General features: G+C 36.1%; 1 protein-coding gene across 3 annotated transcripts in view; it reads right to left on the minus strand.

The window, feature by feature from the left end:
• The window catches only part of LOC112527410 (THO complex subunit 2), a 32,997-nt gene extending 10,570 nt beyond the window's left edge, over positions 1-22,427 (minus strand). Inside the window, exons 1-21 of one of the 3 annotated variants that reach the window (XM_025138052.1) lie at positions 22,054-22,427; positions 21,827-21,952; positions 21,035-21,076; positions 18,057-18,116; positions 17,883-17,945; positions 17,615-17,695; positions 16,499-16,570; positions 16,365-16,412; positions 16,204-16,272; positions 15,960-16,093; positions 15,526-15,601; positions 14,769-14,962; positions 13,539-13,619; positions 13,206-13,404; positions 12,878-13,120; positions 12,714-12,794; positions 12,507-12,626; positions 12,285-12,344; positions 9,853-9,980; positions 6,948-7,044; positions 6,734-6,862 (exon numbers count right to left, since the gene is read on the minus strand). In XM_025138052.1, coding sequence (XP_024993820.1) covers positions 6,734-6,862; positions 6,948-7,044; positions 9,853-9,980; positions 12,285-12,344; positions 12,507-12,626; positions 12,714-12,794; positions 12,878-13,120; positions 13,206-13,404; positions 13,539-13,619; positions 14,769-14,962; positions 15,526-15,601; positions 15,960-16,093; positions 16,204-16,272; positions 16,365-16,412; positions 16,499-16,570; positions 17,615-17,695; positions 17,883-17,945; positions 18,057-18,116; positions 21,035-21,076; positions 21,827-21,952; positions 22,054-22,188 — 2,238 coding nt within the window. In that variant the 5' untranslated portion in view covers positions 22,189-22,427. Of the gene's footprint in view, positions 1-6,733; positions 6,863-6,947; positions 7,045-9,852; positions 9,981-12,284; positions 12,345-12,506; positions 12,627-12,713; positions 12,795-12,877; positions 13,121-13,205; positions 13,405-13,538; positions 13,620-14,768; positions 14,963-15,525; positions 15,602-15,959; positions 16,094-16,203; positions 16,273-16,364; positions 16,413-16,498; positions 16,571-17,614; positions 17,696-17,882; positions 17,946-18,056; positions 18,117-18,581; positions 18,672-21,034; positions 21,077-21,826; positions 21,953-22,053 lie in introns of those variants that run through there. The other 2 variants (XM_025138053.1, XM_025138054.1) reach the window with 2 other exon arrangements.
• Between the last annotated feature and the right edge of the window lie 637 nt (positions 22,428-23,064).

Below are 23,064 nucleotides of genomic sequence, written 5' to 3' on the forward strand. Positions count from 1 at the left end.
TCTTTCAAGATGAACAAGATTATTGGCAATTCGGATAGCTGCTTGGTTATCATTGTGCATCTTTTGTGGACTCAAAAGCTTTATCTCTTGGTTCCTTTAACAGTTATTTGATCCATATTCCTTCACACATCTGTAAAGAAAGAGCACAGTATTTTGCTCTAACTGCTTCCGAAGACTACTGCTTGTTTCTTGCTTCACCAAGTAACCTCCCCGTGCATATGAACAGTAGCCACTAGTTGATTTTTGATTTGTCAGCTCTCCTCCCCAACTAGAAGCTGGGTAGACTCATATATGCCTTCTGAAGTACAACCAAAACCATGAGTCATTTTTAGGTATTACGATACACCGCTTTAGATAGTTTTCCCACTAAGCTTTGATTCCTCTCTCTACCATATCGGTTTCCCGCTTTGGTTTATCCTTCGGTTGGGGTCCATAAGAGTTTTTGCATGCTTGCTCCCAAGCATCCAAATTCTTTTAGCAAGTCTAGAACGTACTTTCTTTGAGATGAGACCAACCATTTTTCAATCAAGCCACTTTCATGCCCAAATAGTGTTTGAGTGGTCCTGTATCGTTGATCTCAGATTCATATGCAAAAAAAATCTTGAGCACACCAAGTCATTTCAGATAGTATCATCTACATAAACAACGAGGATGCTAGCTTTCCTTTTGCCAAACAACCTAACGAATAGAATATGGTCTATATGGGACTTGAGTATATATGTATCCCACAACTGTTTTAGCAAATCTATAAAATCAAGCCCAAGGAAACTATTTTAGACCATACAATGACTTCTTCAGTTTCCACACTAGTCTACCATTGGAAGAATTTTTCAAGCCTAAAGAAATTTCCATGTAAATATCGTCTTGTAAATCGTTTAAAAATGTGTTTTTCACGTCCAACTGATGAAGGGGCCAATCACGGTTCATAATGAGTGATAACATAACTTGTACAATATTAAGTTTGGCGGCCGGACCTGATAACGAGTACCATATCATTCGTAGAAACCCTTGGCAAAAACCAAGCTTTGAACCCGTCAATGCTTCCATCTAACTTATATTTGACAAGAAAATCAACTTACAACCAACAACCTGCTTTCCTTAAGGCAATTGAGTGAAAATCCATTTTTTTTATTCTTCTCAAGAGCACAAAGTTCATCATCAACACAAAGTTCATCATCAACTGCAACTTTCCAAGCTTGATCTTTCAAAGGCTCCCAAATGGTATTTGAAACCTTAACTTGATAAAGCAATGAGACAAAGGCTCTATATGTAATAGTCAATTTCCCATGAGCAACATATTTTTCAATAGGATGATAGATACATGTTTGTACACCCTTTCGATGAGCAATAAGCAGATCAAGATCATCAGCAACTGAAGTTACCATACAATACTTACCTTCCTTAGTTTAAGGAATAAGACATGGTTCAGTACCTTAAGAGTTCTTACACCTTGTGTTGTTACACATTCCCAATTCAATTCGTTCTTCCTGATTTTGGCCTTGAGGTGGACTAGACACAAGCACAGGCATTGAAAGTTCCAAGATTTTCAGATGATTGCATTGAAGGTTCGAGATTTTTGGATGATTGCATTCAAGGTTCGAGATTTTCTAGATGATTGCAATGAAGGTTCGAGATTTTCAGATAATTAAATATTTTTCATGGTCACAAGTCGAGGCAATGTGAATGTGGACTCAAGAGTATGTTGGAGGAGTAAAACTAGTTTGAGAATCCTGAAGGCTGAAGTAATTCCCAAAACTGGTACTCCCATGAATTCTCTCTTGGATGGCCGTATTTGGGAAGAAAGGTTGGTGTTCAAAGGTGGCATTCAGAGTGATAGAATTTATTGGGACATGTACCCCCTATGTGGTTGAATGCCAAAGGAGACATCTGAGAGCTTTGGGATCGAGTTTGATTCAATGTTGGGTAAGGATATGAACTAGATATGCAACCTATGCTGTTACAGCGGTCAAAATTTGAAATAGTGGTCAGAACCGTGATTTGATATAGCAGTTTTCACGATGGTAAAGCGGTGGTATAACAGTCCACATATAGCGCTTCATGTAATCATTATAATAATCTACAAATGTATGAATAGATGCATAACATAATATATATTTTGAAGATGAAAATAAGAACGAGTGAATAGAAGAGATGACCAATCAATGTTGGAAGACAATGTTGTTGTGAAGAGAAGATGCAAAATATAGGCTGGATAGAAGGGATGAGAGAGGAATAGCGAGTTTACAAACCAATATTGCAAATGAACATCAGCCCCCTAGCTCGTAATCCCTTAATCGACTTCTCTAAACCCTTTAAAAAAGCCAACTTAAAGCCCAGCTCCTAATTGCGGTTTTCACACCACTGTTGTGTCTCAAAATTATGGCCCAATTGCGGTGATTAATGCCGCTATTAGCGGGACCGCTATTTACTCTAAGACATAGCACCGTAACTAACAGCATAGTATGCAACCAAAGTACTTTGGAGGAAAATTTGAGAAGCCCTTGACATGAGAAAATGCCTAAGTAAGAAATTGCCTAGCTCATTGAAACTGTGTGAATCTACTAGGCATACGATTGATGAAATATGTAGATGTAAGTAATGCTTCCCCCCAAAACTGTTTAGGCACGTAAATTGAAAAAAATGGACCTGGAGCCCTTTAGCAGATGTATATTATCCATCATGCTAACCCATTTTGTTGAAGGGTATAGACACAAAAACTAACATGAATGAATCTTTAGCTAGATAGATAAGGACCAAGAATGGAGTTCAAATATTCGTTTCCACAGGCTATTTTGACATGGGCGGACCTGATGTGGTGGCATGGGTGGCACGTGCTACCGTATTATTTCGCCGCCGAAGGGTAAAAAATTTAGGTTTGTTAACGGTGCTACCGTATCGTTTTAGAAGGTGCTACCGTATTTCCCTGAAATCCAAATGGTGCAACTAAAACCCAAACAAAACAAAGCCCAAATAACCAAAACCATACTTTTTGTAATTATTTTTGGGTATATATTGACCATTTTCAAAAGATGAAGACGCGTCGGGTACAAGTTTAGGAGTTGTTTATCGGTACTTAGGGCTGTAAACGAACCGAACGAACATGAACGGAGGCTTGTTCATGTTCGTTCGTTTAACTTAACCGAACAAACGAACGAACACGAACGGTAAACGAACAAAAATCTTTGTGTTCGTGTTCGTTCGTTTAGAAATAAGGTGTGTTCGTGTTCGTTTATGTTCGTTCGTAAACATGCTAAACGAACGTAAATGAACGAACATAAACGAACGGGCTAAACGAACATAAATAAATATTATTTGAATTCAAAGTAAATAAATAAAAGATAATATATTAAACTTAATATATAAACGAACGAATATAAACGAACATAAACGAACAGTAAATGAACGAATGAGACTTGTTCATGTTCGTTCGTTTAAATAAACGAACAAAAAAATAGTTCATGTTCGTTCATTTATTAAATAAACGAACTTCCCGCCGAACGGTTCGCTGAACGTTCGGTTCGTTTACAGCCCTATCGTTACTATAAAAACCATATTTTTTATAATTATTTTTAGATGTATATTATACTATATTAATTATATGGTGCCACCGTTTGAAAATTTTTCTGGGTCCGTCCCTGTATTTTGAGAACCTGAATTTTCCTTCAGCATTGTGTTTGAATCAGAACATAGAGTTTTTTGAATATATTGTCAGTTCCAAATTTTTCTTTCATGAGGAAAGTCCTGGTGTATTTAGGGGCTGTTTGTTTTTAATAAAAAAGCTCTTAATGTCCTCTTAAGTCTGAATCGATCAGACATAAGAGGATTCAGTGTGTGTTTTTTTTTTCAATTAAGAGCTTAAAAGCTCTTATTAGGTCTGAAAATTTAAGTGGTTGAGAAACCTCTTATTTCAAATCGTCGCCTACCTACTCTGATCTTTTTATGCTCGATTTCTCTGGATCAACTCTTATGTCTCGATCTCTCATCTCTCAACTCTGTCAACTGTCGATCCATATCAACTCTCGGTCTCTCATCTTCAAACTTCAGATTTCAGACGCAAAAAACAAACAGTCTGATTGATTCAGATTTCAGACTTCAGCACCACCTCTTAAAAATCAGAAGTGAATTTAGACTTCAGACTTCAGCACCACCTCTTAAAAAACAAACGCCACCTTAGTGTGATCCTCGATGAAGGATACAAACCACCTCGCGTCACTATCACTTATCACTCTCAAGGGTCCCAATATATCAGTATATTATGGCAGAAAGATAGGAAGGTGAATAGGAAAGACCAGTGAGCATGCTTTGCATGTTGACACATATATGGACCAAAAAACGAGGTAAGCGTTCTCCTAGATAGAGAAAAACCGGATGTCCAAGATGAAAGTGCTAGAACATGATTAAGACTTTCATTTGAGGTACAATGGAATTTGACATAGACCTTGAAATGGATACACAACATGAAGTTTGAACTCCCTTGTTCTTAAGACCTTGGAGAATGTAGAGACCACCACACATTTTAGCACTACCAATCACTTTTCCTGAATTTGCCACTTGAAATTCACAAAGATCAAAAATAAATTCCATCATGCAATTCAAATCTCGAAAAAACCTTGTTGATAGAGATCTGATTATAACTTAAATTTGGAACATCTAGACCAGATGAGAGGTGACCATCATCTGTTAACTTTATGGATCATATTCAAACCACTTTTCGAAGTGATCCATCAATTGTAGTTGTTCTGACTATTTTTAATTGTTGAAGGATGAATATAGAGGCTGCATGTAAGGCCACCCCTGCCATAAGATTGCATGTCCCTGAATCTAATATCCTATCCATGGTGCAGATGTATCTTTTTGGGCAGCAAAAACTAGATGTACCCTACCTTGATGATTCGATACACTAACATGTGATCAATAGAGAATGTTTGGGCTGAAGAGCTCATGATTTATCACTTCCAAATCATCCACAGTTACCATTCCACAGCAGCAAATAGTGAAAGGATGAGACAAGCTTCACATTGCTTTTGGTAGACAACAGAAGCAATAAAGTTGCTATTTCAAGAAGCAGTAAACGTAGCAACAATATCGGCTACAATTAAACAACACAAAGAAAATGGTAACTTGAATCAAGGCCAACGATTTTGAGTCCAATTACAAGAATGAGAGACTGTGATGCGAGGTGATTTCCAAATTCCGGACAAGCCCATCAAAGCCGTCAGCACCAATGTCGAATGAGAAATTGACTTACAACGATAGCTAGTAAACAGAGACGGGTTCTCTCACTATTCATCATCATAATTCGCGGGAGGAGAATATGTAGCAACAAGGTCTTCAATTTATCTAAAACAAAAGACATCTTATCCTCAAATTCTCAACAAACTGTGATCATAAACACAAATAACAAGGAACCCCTTGGATTTTCTTGGTAATCAAGATTACTATACAAGAAAATGGATGCAGAAATGAAAGTTTGAGATGATCGAAGACTGTCGTGAAAGTGACAACAATTGAGAGGTCGGCTGCTTGGAAATTGGCAACTGAATGGAATCCAATTGGAAGGTGACTGTTGTAACCAATTAATCAGACGTCGACTAATTTAACATTGGCAATGAACACCGTGAACAATCAATTGAGTTGATGAAGACCAGATATCAATGGATGATAAAGGCAAGGGAGTGGAGGAGGATTGAGTAGGAGAATTGGAGAAGAGGGAAACCAAGTTCACGGAGATGATGCTGAAGAGGTCCATGAAAATTGAGATCGATGTCGACTATTGAGAATCTGATTCAAATCCTAAGGCAAATGCTAGGAATCCGACGATCATAACTAATGTCGAAGCCCACTAATCTGGAATGATGAAGATTGAAGACGATTGATTCAAGTGAAAAGCAGCAGCCATTTCACAAGAGCTCTGATGCCACATGATAAAACCTCTTTCTCATTTAATTGAATTCCAACATGTACGTAAATGACCTATTTTTAAATTTTAAACCTGAAATTAATTCTCTGGTATTTACAGAAAATAAAAATAAAGCAAATAAAGTAAAAGAAATGAAAGAAAAGAAAGGATAATTAAAAATAAAATGCTATTCTTTCTACACATATCAAGAACTTAATAGGCCAAAAACAAAAACCTAGTTGAAGAAACTTCAGCAAAGCCCAGATATTACCAGAGAGCAATCCTAGTGCAACATTATAAGGAATCCCAGTGCAACATTATAAGATTATTACAGGTAGTAGCCATATAAATTCTTAAAAGTAATGTTTCCACTTAAAGACGTTCTCTTTGAAAGAAAGAAACTTCAAAGAGAGAATTCAAGTTTGAGGTGCATATTTACCATAAATCTTGACCACAACAAATAGGCAAATAATTAACTCATACGAACCAAGGACCTAAGGATATTATTTTGGGATGCAAGGACTGATATATTTTTTCAATCTGGAACCATCAAGTTTACAATTTACACCTTTTGTTTACAGAGCTTTATAAACTGGCATTAGCTTCTGAAAGCATAAACTCTTGCCAAACAACGTTTACCATCAATGTTCATTTTTTTTAAATCCAACCTCAAAAACAGAAATAAGAAGTTGCAAACTGCCACACAAATTGTCATGCTATAGATTATCAAAAACTATAGAGATAGGAGCCAAGTTGCAAACAGTATTTTAGAATCAACCTTCATGCAACTGATATCCAACAAATCTTAACAACTACCGTTTGATCTAAATGCACCTTATTATTTCGGGTCGCCCCAAAAGAAGTAGCCTGATAACGTAGAGTCTCACTTCCAGCCATAGCATCCAACTGTTCTTCGGTCATGTTCTCTGTGTACTGAACATTAGCCATTTGCTGGATAAGTTCCTGCAGCAACGATAAACTTCACACAAGGCTCTCAAGAAGATAAAAGGAGTCCAGGAAACAAAAATAATGTAAAGCATGGTTAAACCTGCAGAAGAACAAGCTCGATTCCACTCCCTTTCTTCAATTGATTTACCAGATACTGGAATAGACCCCTGAGTTCCATTGATGGGTACTTTTTACACCTGCAAAGTAGGACAGTCACATCGAATTAACTGCAAGAACCACAATAAGCAGGCAGTTTGTGGTCCCTGGTTAAATAATACTGATCATAATACAGCAATACAAAAAGTAAAACATAATGTATATTGCCCCATTTGATTACTACGTGTGCATCATAATTGTCAAGATATTTCATGGCCAAGCCATGAAACTAGAAGGAACTCAAGGAAGTGAATTAGCATGATGGATTCTCCTCCTACAGTCCCCAAATAGTATGTTCCACAAACAACAGTTTATTGGCAAAGAGGTAAATCACAAAGCCAAGTGATGATTTGGGTTGCTTGCAACATATTAGCAACCAGTACACCACAGAAAACAGCATATACACCGGAATGTTATGAAATCATGTTTCAACTTTGAGGCGTGCAATTGAAAATTTCAGCTTTTAACTGAAAATGCCAACCAACAAGGAGCGCAAATTAAGTTTATTCAACTTCAACAACCAAATGAAACAAAAAAACAAAAAGGATTATTCAAGCCATGGATGATTACAACGTCATGCCTGACTCAAAAACGATCCTAAACCAGGTAAAGCTATAATCACCTAATCACACGAACCCAATTCAAAACAGATAATAAAAACAAATATTATAACAGATTGAAAAGGATGTTTCCATGAGATATATGCAGATGTTTCAAAAAAAAGTTGCATGCTGCATATCAAACCTGCATGATGGCAGGCAGTACCTGTAAGGCAGAGAATTAGCCTCGGGATTTTCCCCAATCTTCCAGAAACTTTATTTTTACATGGGCATGACATGTAAAGGTCTCCCAAAGAAGATCTAGAGGCAGTTTATGTGTTAGGAAGAATCAAGTACAAGCAGTACGAAAGTATAAACATGATGATTTCATAGCGTTACACAGTAACATACGAAAAGCATTTTGACAACAATTTACAAGTAAATGCAACAATGGGCGATCTACATTCAAAGAAAAAAATATGAATATAACTTCACCAATCTCTTCTAGCAGCAAAGTAGGACTCTTATGACAGTAGAACAAGGAGCATTAATACCACCATGTACCTGAGGTGTGACTACCGGATTATGACGCACAAGAATACACATAATACGCCAAGCCTCACAATACATCCCATTCATCATATGAAAGAGCAGCATCAAATCGTCAAGAGCTTTGGTAGATGAAGCTTAAAAAAATTAGTTTAGCATTCAGACTCATCTAACTTCATCTGCAGATGGTATATAGGCATGTCTTTTTTGGAAAACTATGCAACATATTGCAAAGTTATATGTTCAGCGTGTCTGAATTTTCAAAAGGCCATCAATAAACCACACTCCCAAATCAACTAACCAAAAAACCACCTTGCTGAAACTCCCTCATATTAGTAAAAGTAGAATGCAAGTAACCGCAGTAATTAATCCGGATTTTTCTTCCATTTAAGTATCATAGACCGAGAGGGAGATTTTCGTTCCTTGTGTACTCTTTTCTTTAACAGTATTTTCGGTCCATCCTTTCGGGTTTTTTCAGAAGTGAAATTTAGGTTAACATCATAACTCCAACCAATAAGAGAAGAATGAAGATTCAACAAATTCCCAGCAAGTGAGCATTCAGAAAGAGGTAGGACTCCATATTAATGACACTAGCACTGATTACTGATCGTCGGTCTTCAGCCACCAAATGAAGCTAAGCTTCAACAAACATTGACCAGTTAGCATGCAAGCCAAGCTCCAAGTGTCTTCAAACTAAATGAAAACTTCTATCCAATGTCAGATTCCAAACCCGTCATAGAACACCACCAAGAAGAAAATAAGTTGCAGAAGGAAGTCTCCATATTGAGAGAAAAAATTCCATCTATCCTGCCTCCAAAAATCCCTTCTTCCCCTATAGCCAACAAAAACAATGTCTGCCTACACTAGCATTAGGTCTTGACGTACTTGCTTTCTAGTACTACCCATGTGCTACAAAGCTTGAACTTAGTATCCTCGGATATGGCCAACAAAAATATTATACCCATAAGAAAGAAATTCTTGTCCACATAGCAAAATCCAAACATTGCACATACTTCTGTCCAGAACATCCAGCAAGACAGATCCCTCTTTTTGAAACAGAGACACTGAACCAAGGTACCCCAAGAGATTTAAGGTTTAGAATACTTGTCAGTTGGTAACTCCCATCCCACTCCAACTATCCAACAGACACCAATATGGGTAGACCGCACCAAGATTTCACTAATATGCTCATCTGCCCAATGCTGGCCCAGCCCCAATAGGCAAGCTAATAATGGAATTCAAGCAATACCAGACAGCAAAGCTCAGGAAAATTGGAAGTGTTCATAGCTTTCCAATGAAGTAACCATGCTGCTGAACCGCCACGAAGTCGGGCAAAGATTGCCATGAACTCTAAACACAAGGACACTTTATATTGGTAAATACTTCACACCAGCACTATAGGACCAAACAGGGAAAAAATCACTAAGATAAACAACTATGCAGCAGAAATTTATCAAAAGGCAGGTGGGAATCACTTAGTCACAAAGTACAAGCATGGGAAACACTATGTACTATCGCAAGTCCCTTGCACTCCCATTAACAATGCATTAAGGTCTAATTATCCTGAAATATTACAACAAATTTCCAATATAATAAGCTTCAGCTGCCTACAAAGATGAACATTTTCCACATGGAAGGCACGAGGCCATGCATGCTAATCAGTAGCACATAAAGATCTAGAAATAAAGATTCTACATAAATCAAGGCAGATAGAAGAGAAGAGGCAGCAATACAAAGGATGAAAGAGAAAAGATTACGTACAGATGACCCCAAAATGATGCCAAAGATTGAAGCCAGTCAGATAAGTTAAGGCCATCATCTTTTAGCTTTTCACGACCACCTTGTACCAGCCGTTCAATCACAACATATTCCAAAATATCATACTCGAGCTGTGGAGAAAACCAAGAAGATTCAAGTCCATATCAAATACCACATGGAATAGAAGAATCATAAACATCTAAGTACACATCCCAAGGCTGTCGATAAAATATAAAACCACCAGCAAGATGCAGTACCAAGGAATATGTCATCATACATTAATATTATATGTACTATGCTGCTGCAAAGGCAAATAGCGATCTCCTCACAAGGGTCCTGTGCATTTGTTAGCTTTGATTTGATCATTCGTTTTGCCTACTAAATATACTTGATGTTTTTAAGCTATTTGCAAGGGATGTCCATGCTTTAGGGGTGGCTGAATTACTTCTTATGGAGCTCGATGAATGATTCCCAATTCCTTACAAGTTACAACACAAACACCCCCGACACATGATACACCCGCTGTTCTATATTGATTGTTGGGATCAGAGGCATAGACAGAGAGGGGACAGGCTGGTGTCAATCCATCCCCAATACATAGCCCAGCATCATTAGACTTATATAAAAAGATTTTAATAGTAAAGAATCGCTCAAACCCAACATATACTCTGAAATTTTGGCCCATGCAATATCCCACCACAACAGGTAAGTTAATTAGTATTTAGTGATATTTGGTTTTCTTTTAGCAAATAACAAAAGTTTAAATGAAACCTAATTATTTAAACCCAAGTTAATCAAGTTTAATTGAATATTTTAAACTTGAATGTAATGATATAAATACAATTATAAATTACGTAAAATGTCTACTTGTTGAATAAAATTAAGTTTTGTTGTTAAAAAAACTTGAACCCTAGTTTAATTGTATGTAATTGTTGCTGTTGAGATAATGTAATTTGTTTGAACGTTTCAAATAGCATATTTGTAAATTGTAAACTGTTTGAATTTTTAAAAGACGGAATTCTTAACTTTTATGATCTTGGGTTGAATCATGAGCAAGAAACGAACCATCGATTCTTTTATAAGAAATGAAGCACAACCACAACCTACAAATCTTGTGAAAAATGTGGCCAAGAAGAGACTTTCAGAGTTGAACCTGAAAATCTGGTGGAAAATTTAAGGGAGGTCAACGTAGATTCTTTGGTTCTTGATCCAGAAGCACGGCGTTCAATCTTAAGTTATCCAAATAACCAACATGACGAAATTAGTCGAGCAAATATTAAACTTGGACAAAATCAACTTCATAAATCAAAGTATCCTTTTAGTCCAAGTGCTCCTAAGATAAAAAGATCCAAGTTTCTTTTATGTTAAAAAAAATTGTTTGTATACAATATTTATCATTATTATTTTGCAAGAAAGTATGACACTGAACGAACGGACACCACTCATCCAAAATTCCAGGCTCCTCCCCTGGTTGGGATGGTCCAGCACTATAAATAGAAAACAGACAAAGACACCAAACCTAATTACCCAACTTTATGGTTCCAGTTATTGTCTACAGATATAATAACCCAATCCTTTGATCATTAGTAGTTACTTGATAATCTTAAGAAATGCAATATCATCTTTAGATCTAGGATATATATATATATATATATATGTTTGATTAGAATCAACTGAGTAACAATGCCAGGGATCTTACAACTCAGATATAAAGATTTGCTGGTTCCATGCAAGAATCCCCCTCCCTCTCAAGAAAAACACATACACGAAATAACCAATAACTAATGATCAAAATCAAAGTCTACCTACAACTAAGTTGTATAGCGCAATTTCAGTTAACTTTGTAGGCCTAACCCATCCACATCAAGTAGTAGACTAGATGTGTGTCCTTTACATGATCTGAATTAGCCTGTTTTTGACCGCCACTTATAAGCTATGGTGACCAAACAAAAAAATCTTTCCAAATAGGCATTAACAATCATTGGAATCACAACTTTAAAGAAATAATGACCGGCGAATTCTAGCTCACTTACTGATTTTCACACGGTAGGGGACGAAACCAGAAAGATGGAACCTCAGACTCAAACAGAGTTGAGAGTAATTGGCCCATGATAACAAATTGGAAGTTACTAGTACTATAATCCAGTAAATTTATAGACCAGTGTAGGCTGTTCTGAATCATTGCTGGATGAAAAACCATCAAGCATACAGTGCATTTATTATAAATTATAGCTACTCGTAGAAGATGAAATGGAGAAATCGGACAGTGAAACCCTACTTGCCTACATACAAAACTTATGAAAATGCGCAAGTGAATGCACCATTTCTCCAACTTTCCTACTTGACAAGCATTTTATAAGACAGCATTTAGCAAAGCACGCGCAAGAGAATGACACAGAGAAGAGAACAATTAAGAAAGAAAACATTTGACACACCTGTGTTAGATATTTAAATGCATCTACAACTGGAGCAATCATATCCCTGTATGCTTCTATCTGTAAATAAGAGTTACAAAGATAATGTTATCTTCTAGAACACAGAGGAAAAGATGTTCTAGGGAATACAAGACCAAGCAACCCTCATTAAAACAATGGGTTAGTATTAAAACAACGATGAAGCGAGATGTAGTGAATACAAGGTATTCTGATGTTTCGCACCTGGTGGACAATTGTTCGAAGGACAGTCATAGGATTTGCATGTGCTAATTTTGCAACCATTCTTCCAAGCTGCTTTAGATTTTCCTTCGCAAGCCGTTTCAAGATCCTTCTGGTATCCAACTGCAAAAGAACATATGGTTACAGATTATTCTGGAATGATAAAAGGAAGAGACAGTGAAGGGGCAGTGGAGTCTAATAAGTTACAACCTTTGCGGTCTGCTTTGCAGATAGAACCATGGGGCTGCACTCATCATCCTTTTCCCATTCACCGTATAAACGATACCTTGCCTAACCACATGAAATTCATTAATTTATGCATCCTATCAGATGTAAGATTCTCAAAATTTAGATGTTTCCAATACAATGCCAACCTCATATGGCAGGAGACTCAGTACAGCCCAGATCTCCTGTCCAACAGCCGGGTTTGCTGGTATCAACTGTAGTGAAGGAAGTAGACAAGCGCCAAGGGCTTCCTCAATGTTTAATCTAGCTTCCTTTAGGTGGAGACGAGGAGTTCGATTTCCACCAAAACCAGCTTCCAAGTTAGAGGAGCCATCACCAGAATTGACACTCTTAAGTGCAGAAAGGTAATAACCTCTCAACACTCTGCATACCTAATCGCCACCGAAGAACGAATGTTCATCATAGCAGGAACAAACTGAAATATCTTGAAAATATAAAAAAAATAAACTTGTGCACCTTCTGCAGCAGCAATGTATTACGATGAAGATACGGACCAACAGAAGTAAGCATCTCAAATAGCTCTTTAGGAAGATCAATGAATGATCTTTTAATGGAGTTACTTTCTGTCTCCATAAAATCAGAACCTCCTTCTGGAACTTGAAGCTGTGGTTGATGGACAAGTTCATAAGCAGGAGAAATTGTTTTCTCAATGAGCCTGTGCACGTACAGATACATATATCCACATGAACATTCCTTACCAAAAGTTAAGAAATTTCACAAAAACAAAAACGATAGCAAACAATACCATTTCACTAGTATATAATCTTAATTCAACTATGTTAGATTTACCTAAATAGTCCATCACAAATTCGAATATGTTCAACCGGATTGAGAGGCAAGAGACGACGGAACAGGATATTGGCATGAAACCTGCAAAATAATACCCAAGGTAACCACCAGACCAAAATAGCAGAGACAAAATAATTAGCTCACCATGGAAGAATGAGTAAAAAAGTGGAGGCAAACCAAAAGAAAGCTCTATTTAAACAATCTATTTACTGGTCAACATTATATGGTTAAGTATTAGTGGATTCTTTCAGTACATTATGCTAAGCTTATCATAAACCTTATCTTAACTGGCATATTGAACACATAAGAAACATAATTTGGAGTGTCCCAATAAATTTGTTAAATTATTTGAAATTTCCATGCATTCCAATTGAATCCATCAACCAAGTTCTAAACACCAAGTACCTTGGGTTCTTTACATGAACATATCTCTCTAATTGGGAGAATATATGGTCACATATTGAGCTTTCATCCCAAGGCACTTTTGGGGAAAGAGAGTGAAATTAGTCGATGACACTTCAAGAAACATATATTCAAGCTCATATCCCGTACATAACAGAACAGCAAATAAAAAATACGATAGAATATTGAAACCAGACCGTTGAAACATATTAAGTAGAATGTTAATAGTAAGTAGATGCTGAAATACTAAATTACAATATTAAGAAAATGAAACGGGTAAATAAAAACCTAAGGAAAAGGTGAGGGAATAATTAACTTAACCAAACCCCTGTAGTTTTGTCCAAAACTAGATGGCAATGCTACAAGATTTATACTCCACCCATATTCAATTACGCTGGAAACATGAGCCTCTATGTAAAAGACTATGATGTAGGTAGGGAATATTGGAACTTGATTCAATATAAATAACCGCTTTTAGTATATTCTATGTGGACTTTTACTCAACCTTTCACTGGTGTAGCCTTTTTCATGTTTTATCATCTCAGAAATCTGAGCCAGAGATATATGGATATATCCATTTCATGTCAACTGAGATCCCTCTTCTTATTTGTACATCAGGTCTTTAACAAGTTTGATTAATCCATATACATGAATGGGTAAATTCAATTATGTTATACATTTAACTAGTGGGACATGGCAATACAACATTCAAGAAGCCTATATCACAGGTATGTCATAAGATGCATATATGATAAGCATCACAAAGAGACAGGAAAATAGAAGGAAACTATTTTACACTATAGGATCAATATATTACAAAAACTTTACCAGTCGTCCACAAAAAGGAAACCAATAAGCAAGCCCAGAGTTTGACTATTTTCAAGCTCTGAAGAGCGTTCTGTAACTGCTTCACATTCCATCTCTAGAGCGGCAAACAAATCTACTGTCACATCTCCTTGTTTCTCGTCATCCATAAGATCTTTTCCCGTAGCAGCAAGGTTGATTTTGCCAATTTTGTTAGCCTGTATATAATATCAGAAGATTGGAAGAGCGAAGGACAATTATGGAATTGCTATACAACCAGTTTTGACATAGGAACTCCCAGAAGAACGACAAAGTCTTTGTAATTATAAGAGGATATAACACAGCCTCTCTTGATGAGCCTGTTCCTTGCCTTCTCTTAAATTTTGTAAAAGAACTTGAAATGCATATAGTTTTGGGTGTAGATGTAGAGGTAAACATGCAAATCACACATGAACATGTGGTTAAGATTGTTTGAAGTTTAAAATTAATATTTTAATATATTTGTAACTAATACTAGTTAAGGAACTTGTTATATTATCTCCCCTCGAGTACATATCGATGCGATCTCAGGAAACCCAACCATAGAGATCCACAAAAATCCTAGCAGATATGTACCTGATGGCAGTCGCAATATAGTAGTAAAGGCAAAGAACGGACTTGAAGCATATACATGCTCCAGGATTTAGCACTCAAATTTTTGCAAGAAGGAAAGTGCAAAAGCCAACCTCCAATCAAGAACAAAAGCAGTTATGGTAACATGCAAGCGTTTAAATATGTTTACCTCATCAAGTCGCTTTGCTGAAAAAACATTATAATGCTCAAATGCTTCATCGTCATTGGGAAGAAGATGTGTATATCTGAATCACAAACGAAACAATTTAGTGTCCATATACCAGGTAGTCCAAGACCATCAAGAGAAGTAGTTTGAAAAATATCAAGTAAAAAAGCCATACAAGCACCAAGCATCAATGACGATGCACCTTAGTACCTTACCCCAACATCTATTCCATAATAATAGTGGGAAGAGTTTTAAGGTAAAGCAAATCAACAATGTATTATAGCATAAGATTCTTTCAAACCCAAACCAAATTTGTCATCTTCTATCCTCATAAGTCCATTATTATCCTAATGACACTGTTTGATTCTTACAGAGATATAAGATATAAATTTATCAGAAGTGATAACAAACTGAATGAACGTGTGCATAATACTCACATGCTGTCAAGATCGATAAATTCTTTTTTAACCAGTATTGCTGTAAGCTGATAGAGCCCAAAAGGTACAGTACTATTTACTTCCAAACGCTGATAATATTGAAACTTGAATCCAAGTATTTGTGAAGCATTAGACTGCAAGAAACACCCAGAAGAGATTAGTCAATTCATTTTCATAATATACAACTTGCATTACAAATAAAACCCTTAGACATGCATATTTTTCAACACCAAATGAAGGGCACCTTGGGGAAAATGGGAATCAGGTTCAAGAAGGCATTGTTATCTGGCTGAAGTTCGAAACACTCCAATACCTGAAGCCTCGACATAGATCAGTAAATACAAGTGACTTTGTATTGTAACATTAAATAAAGCAGATTAACCAAAACAGGAAAAGGTAACTTACAATGTCAAACACTCGGTTTGGATCCAAATTGAAGTGTCCAATTAATGACTGCAAAGAATCAATTAGTGAAAAGGAACAGGTTGAGACAAGTAAGAAGGAAAAATACATTTCAGCAATAAAGTTCATGTTTAAACCTTAATTATGCCAACTGTTGCTGCTGATGTATTTTGAGAACAAACTTCTGAACCTTGACAAAGAAGGGTAACCTACAATTTTAAAGCAACTAATGTAAATAAAGAACACCAAGCAAGGACCAGATGGTAAGCACGAATAAGAATGAAAGAAAAAGGAAAGAGAGATAATGAGTTTCTCTTTGCAAGCCATTACATGCAGAGTAGTAGCTTGAAAAAATTATTTCCACTCCCAACCCACATTTACTCATAAGCATAAAGAAATGGGAAGAGTGAACCGAGCATAATTGCCCAGCCTCAGCCAAAGTTCATTTTTATTAATTTCTAAGGACAGTTTTTGATAATAAGAAAAGGTGGTGTAAAGTATTACTACCACCACCCAATAAGGACCAGTATGTGCAACAACTATACGTAGTGAAGTTTTGGTTTCTCCAATAGGTAATTTCCCCCTCATTTTGGTATGTTTTGCTCCTCCATTCACGGTTCACACTTATGTTTTACACTGTTCATGATTTAGAAAATTGATGTATAACATCCACATGAATCGACAGTGAGTAGTACGTTTTGGCCTTTCTCTCTTTGGGGATCGATATATTAATGTTAGTGTCATCAAGGTTACTACTGAATAAAGATCCAAATCCTCCTCTAGCAATGGGAGCCTCGCAGGCTTACACAACATGTGTGATCAACCATCTTCACCGATAGTTAAATTGATTTGGCTAGGTGATCACTTCTTCAGGCACAGTGGTTTAGAGTTAGACATCTTTATTTTGCTAAATCTAACCTTCACTGAGAAGTCCCCAAGCGTTCTGTTAATACATGTTCAGGCAAACTTTTAGCTCCAACAAGAAATCTACAATTTTGAATTCACTGCCTAGACATGTATGCCATAATTGGTAAGGCATACTTCAATTACTAAAAATCTTGAGTAGGAATCCGCGACTGGGCTACATAAGCTATGGTTGATAAAAGAAACTTGATCATGTACCCTTTTGGATTTCTAACTTTCATACTCAAAATAAAATAGTAATGTTGACACACCAGAGATAAAAATGCAATAACAATGTCGAAACAGAAAAATCTGAAACTAAACTTCGTCTTGAAGTGGAAGAATGATACCAGCTTAGCATAGCCTTCACTTTCTTCTCGAAGAAGATTGAATTTGGTTTGTTGATAAAGAAGACGAGTGTTAACCCTGACCTGTAAACAAGGACATGTAAGCATTGGCAGAATAAGCACATTATGCACAAGTCATCATTTGAAACAAGCCTATTGGCAGGAACTACATTTATAAGAAGTTCAACACAAGCAAAAATATGGCTGATTGTACAATCTCTAAGATGCAATAATAGAAAACATCATAATGCAAGTAAATTTTCAAGTCAACCTCTTTTGACTTCAAATCAGCAGCCTTTATCTTAATCATCTCTGAATCCCATAGAAACTCTTCCTGTAAGCTCCCAATCAGGTGGTTTACTCTTAGTGTTCCACGAACTTAAATAACAAAGTCCACCAATGTACTTTTTAGCTTTTTCTATCAATAATAAGAATTACAAAATACCTCACATCGTTCGTGGAACAGTCTCAAAGGGACCACAGAATGTTCCACCATCCACTTTGCCTGAGAAAACACAGAACCATATAATTTATGAGCTATGACATGGCACAGGTATATGATATCCAAGTCAGAAATGAAGTGGAATATAAAAATTAAAATGAACGCAACTGGGGCTGATAGAAATAGTATCATGACCATGTCATGATGAGAATGAATAGTGTCTGAAGCTGATCAGAATCAATATCATCACCTCAATTGAGGCTTAAAATAGAACCGACTAAATCTACAAACAAATAAGACCAGAATCACCTTAGTTGATTTCTAGGCACACTGGGTAATCAGCTATCATAAATGTACATTAACTTTCATAAAATATCAACTTAGATGGATGATAATATTCATGTTCAGAAAAAGCATATCATTTAACACTTGTGATGATGAGAAAAGTAAAAGTGCTTGCTGACTCATAAGTAAGCTTCAGAATAGCAATAACAGATTAGCAATTTTAAGTATGTAACACACTAACACCTATTGCTGAACATGTGTTGATAAATGCAAAGCTCCAATATTTCATGAGGATTCACTCCATGTCATGACATTAACAGTGTTCAGTTCCACCTGCTTCACATGCAACATAATTGGTTCACGAACAAACCTGATTTGGCAAGTCTTTAATTCAATTTTACAATGGCTAAAACCATACCCTGGTACATACACGAATACACTCAAGTTTAACATTGAAGTGGCGCCAAAGCAACGCAACATAAAAAAGGCAACCCAAACCTCTAGTCCAAGATTCATAATGCAAGCCGCAAGATGGTGAAGCAGCAAATCATGGAAAAGTATATCATAATAAGTATTCCCACATCCAACTACACCAATTAAGAGTTCATCATATATTCTGATGGTTTTAGTACTGGGTAATATTTGGAATGCAGATTGGCATTAAGAAGCACACACCCAATAACCCTTCTAAGCATATAACTTCCTTGTGATATATTTCTACTATTTTGGCTTTCTTTCATCCCACATCACATGCAGCTGCACGACTTCATTGAAAAAGAATTGTGATTCATACATTAAGAAGCACACGCCCAATAATCTCTCTAAGCATATAACTTTCTTATGATATGTTTCTACTATTTTAGCTTTCTTTCATCCCAGATCACATGCAGCTGCACGACTTCACTGAAAAAAAATTGTGATTCATACATTAACAAGCCAATTTGAGTCAGCAAAACAGCCTCCCCCAACAACTTGAAATCAAATATAGTACTTGTCACTGAAAGGCTTCATCTCAACTAAGCAACCCATCAAGTCAGACTACACAGAAAACAAATCACATAGGGTATGACTCCATGTGTTCCTCTTTATGCATCTCACTTGACCTCACACATATAATCAAAAGACACAGTTGAGATGTTTTTTACACTTGCACGGAGCAACCACAAAACGGCATAACAATACCGATAGCCCTTATATACCTTTTGGGCATATTTGGGCATGCCTCTCAGAAAAAACTATTAGGGTTGTGAAGTTATAATAATGACAATAAAAAGAAGCTCAAAAATACTATTAAACCTTGCATGATAAATCAACTTTTTGAAAGAATAAGAAGTTCTTGGGAAAATGAAAAAGAACAAGGGTTTCTGAAGCATCAACGGGGAGGATGCTAAGGAATATTTCCAGAAAACTCAAATGAACTTGCCACACCCAAAATTAGCGCTCAATCCTTTGGCACAAATAATAAATACAAAAGCTCAATGTTGGTCGACATATTCTAATATTCTAGCATAACATTGGAATTACAATATTGTTTAAGTGAAAGAACCCTCCCCAAAGATTAAAATTCCAATAGTAAAAATGATATACCTAGTTAGGGCAAATACTATCATTTTACCCAACTGTAAATTAAATAAAACCCAAAAGGCATGCTAATATTTGACCTCTACTTGTATTCTAGCAAGACAAACATTGGTTTTAGCAAACCTCTCTAAGAGACATCAATGGATCCATATAATTGGTTATATGCAAACGATTTTTATGCCACACTAATTGGTCAAAGTACTCCTTTACCATTCAATTGATAGTGATCAACCTTTAATCATTAAACTTTGCATGTCACTTCTTATCAGAGTTATCCGAACACATATGTCGACACCAACTGAATTACCTATACGCCATATTAAATTCTGTAACTTTTCCTTCCAACTTAGCTGGCAGTTGACCATTGCAAACTATTTGGAGATTATTTGAACTACTCGTTCTTGTGCAAAGATAATCATTGCACAATTTTAACATGTATATAAGGCAAATCAAATAAAAACTGCAAATATATTACAAACATAAAAACCAATCTTCATGTGTTGTTCACATGTGAAACATGCAATGTTCATTCAGTGTTGTCTCAACAGTTTTGCGTGTGAAAAAGAAAATAAGTTTCGTATATGAAACACACACGAATACACACACAAGAATATAACATGTGAAATAATATGAATCATAGCTTAAAAGCAAGCTCATTGAATGGTTTGGATTGGTTTTCACAGGTTTGTAATATATTTCCACTTTTCATTTGATTTTCACTAAATATATATAAGTAATATTATCATGCACATACATTTACATATGTCAACTTCCAATGAATATAATATGTATGTACTCATAGTTATTTGTATCTTATAGGCTACAGGCAACGAGCTACTGTATATCAAAAGAGAACTCAAGACATGACAACCTTAATTAGCAATGAAAGTGCATGAAATTTATAGTCTCACAACAGGAGTATAGGAACATTGGGAATTATCAAGTCCAATTGTGCTACTGTGTAGTGAGCTTCAAAAGCAGAAATGCTAATTGAATCATAAAACATCTCCTACCCAAAAATATGCTTAAGTTCCAAAATAGGCAGCCAAATGGCAACTTGAAAGATACACATGCAGTTATCAATACCCAAGAAATTAAGTTAAATGGATACTGACCAGTTTAATCAGACGGGCACGAGATTCTCCGGGCATTGTAAACTGCAGAAACAGATCCAATGCTAACTATAAGTTAAGATGACAACATTTACCATACAACATGCTAAGAGAAGACTATACTTGCAATGAACCGCATAAAAAGACAAATATATGAAGTGGTTGCAACTCTAGATTATATCCCTGGGAGAACTACCATGCCAAACCTAGGCTTACGGAATACCCAAACAACCCATTAATGGTACTTAAGTGCAATGAGCATAGGATGGTCTTGTTACAAGATTTGGCCAGCAAAAAGGCGATCACTCACCAAAACAGGTCCATGTGTAACCAGGATCATAGTTCATAAGGCCAAATAGATGTATTACGTCTCCTAAACAATTAGGGTCTATGTTCTTTCAGTACTCATTTATTCTAAAACAGAAACAGCTATACTTCCAGTATTTGAGCAAAATCTAATGCTTCTGGAAAGCAAATTTCATATATTGTACCACCAATGTGTTGTCCTTCTAATACTTATTTTAAAACATTTAGTTATCAAAAAATATAGAAACCACATCAACTTTAATGTTGAACAGTCGGTTGATCCATAGACATGAAGTATAGCTCCTCTTTCAGAACCAAGTAAGTTTTTATGATACTATCCAAGTAACGGGTCATTTCTCAAGAACAATACCTAAAGGCCCTGAAAATACCATTTGGATCTGGAACCTACATGCTGATAATTAAACAAACCTAAATACATGATACAAGCTTCTATAAAGAAGTAAGAATCTGAATTTACGAGTCACTCACGTCTTGAGCCATTTGGGAAACAATATCGGCTAAATTCGAAGACAGTTCTTCATCAGAAACTCTATCAGAAAACTCAACCAACTCCAGTGCTGATTTACACTTCTGAATTGGTAGCTCCCCTCTAACCTAACATTCAGAAACGCACGTAAATCAGAAACCCACATAAAAATACTTGAAATACGTGATAACAATATCATTATTTACATCATACAAATATCAGTACTTACTATATTCCAACAAAGTTCATAAAGATATCGAAGAACCGCTGCCGGACCAGAAGGCCTAAAGCTAGTGTTTCCATTCTTCCATTCACGAACACAATCTTCCGTGACGTATTTACACTCCAACGCCGGAAGAGACATGAATGGAGAAGAAACCGAATTGAAAACCTAGACTGTCTGTGTTTAATTTGGGGTTATTATGGAAGCAAAAGGCTATGCTTTTCAATTCATCGAAATAGAAAGAGAGGATGTAATGGATTTTCGGGTTACAAAATTTAGGGGTTTTGAAGTCTGCTATTTCCAGGTTTTCCCTTTTCTTGGCTTTTATACGAAACGATTGGAAATAAGATGGCGTTCATCGACGATCCATCGCCAAAGTCATGTGGGTGCTACAATGTCAATACATATAAATAGCTTTTTTGCAATGTAGAATGATTAAGTGATTAAAATGATTAAAAGACTCTTATGACATAGTATAAAATAAAATATAATTGTTTATAATGAAATTAGGTCATTGAATGTTTAAGGGAGGCCTATAATACAAAATCATTTAGAGGGTTTTAAAGCCATCAAGAGACGTACTTTTATTTTGTCAAGCAAGATTCACATCTTAATGATTCAGAGACTGCTTCTTAATAGAACTATTAAAAGATAAACAAACAATCTCTAAGTAACGTAAAATTTTGTAACAAATAAACCATAAAAATTTAATATATTTTTATTCAAAAATCAAAATTTATAACATATATTTAAACAAAATTTTGATTACCGACAACCCTAACATGTCCACATAGAACATGTTGAATTCTGGACACGCCACCACCCCCATCTAAAAACGGGTTGTTTGGGCCCAATTCTGACGCACACGACTAATCCCACGACTTAGGTCATCGGAGCTACTGATTTACTGATGCTTTTGATCGACACGGGCGACTTACCCTGCAGGTAAGGTCGTGGGAGCCCCTGTTTTGACATATATAAGATGTTATTCTAATAGGTTTTAGTTATCTTGCTCAC

The sequence above is a fragment of the Cynara cardunculus genome (genome assembly GCF_001531365.2).
Source record: "Cynara cardunculus var. scolymus isolate 2C chromosome LG 15, CcrdV1, whole genome shotgun sequence".
Taxonomy (NCBI): Eukaryota; Viridiplantae; Streptophyta; class Magnoliopsida; order Asterales; family Asteraceae; genus Cynara; species Cynara cardunculus.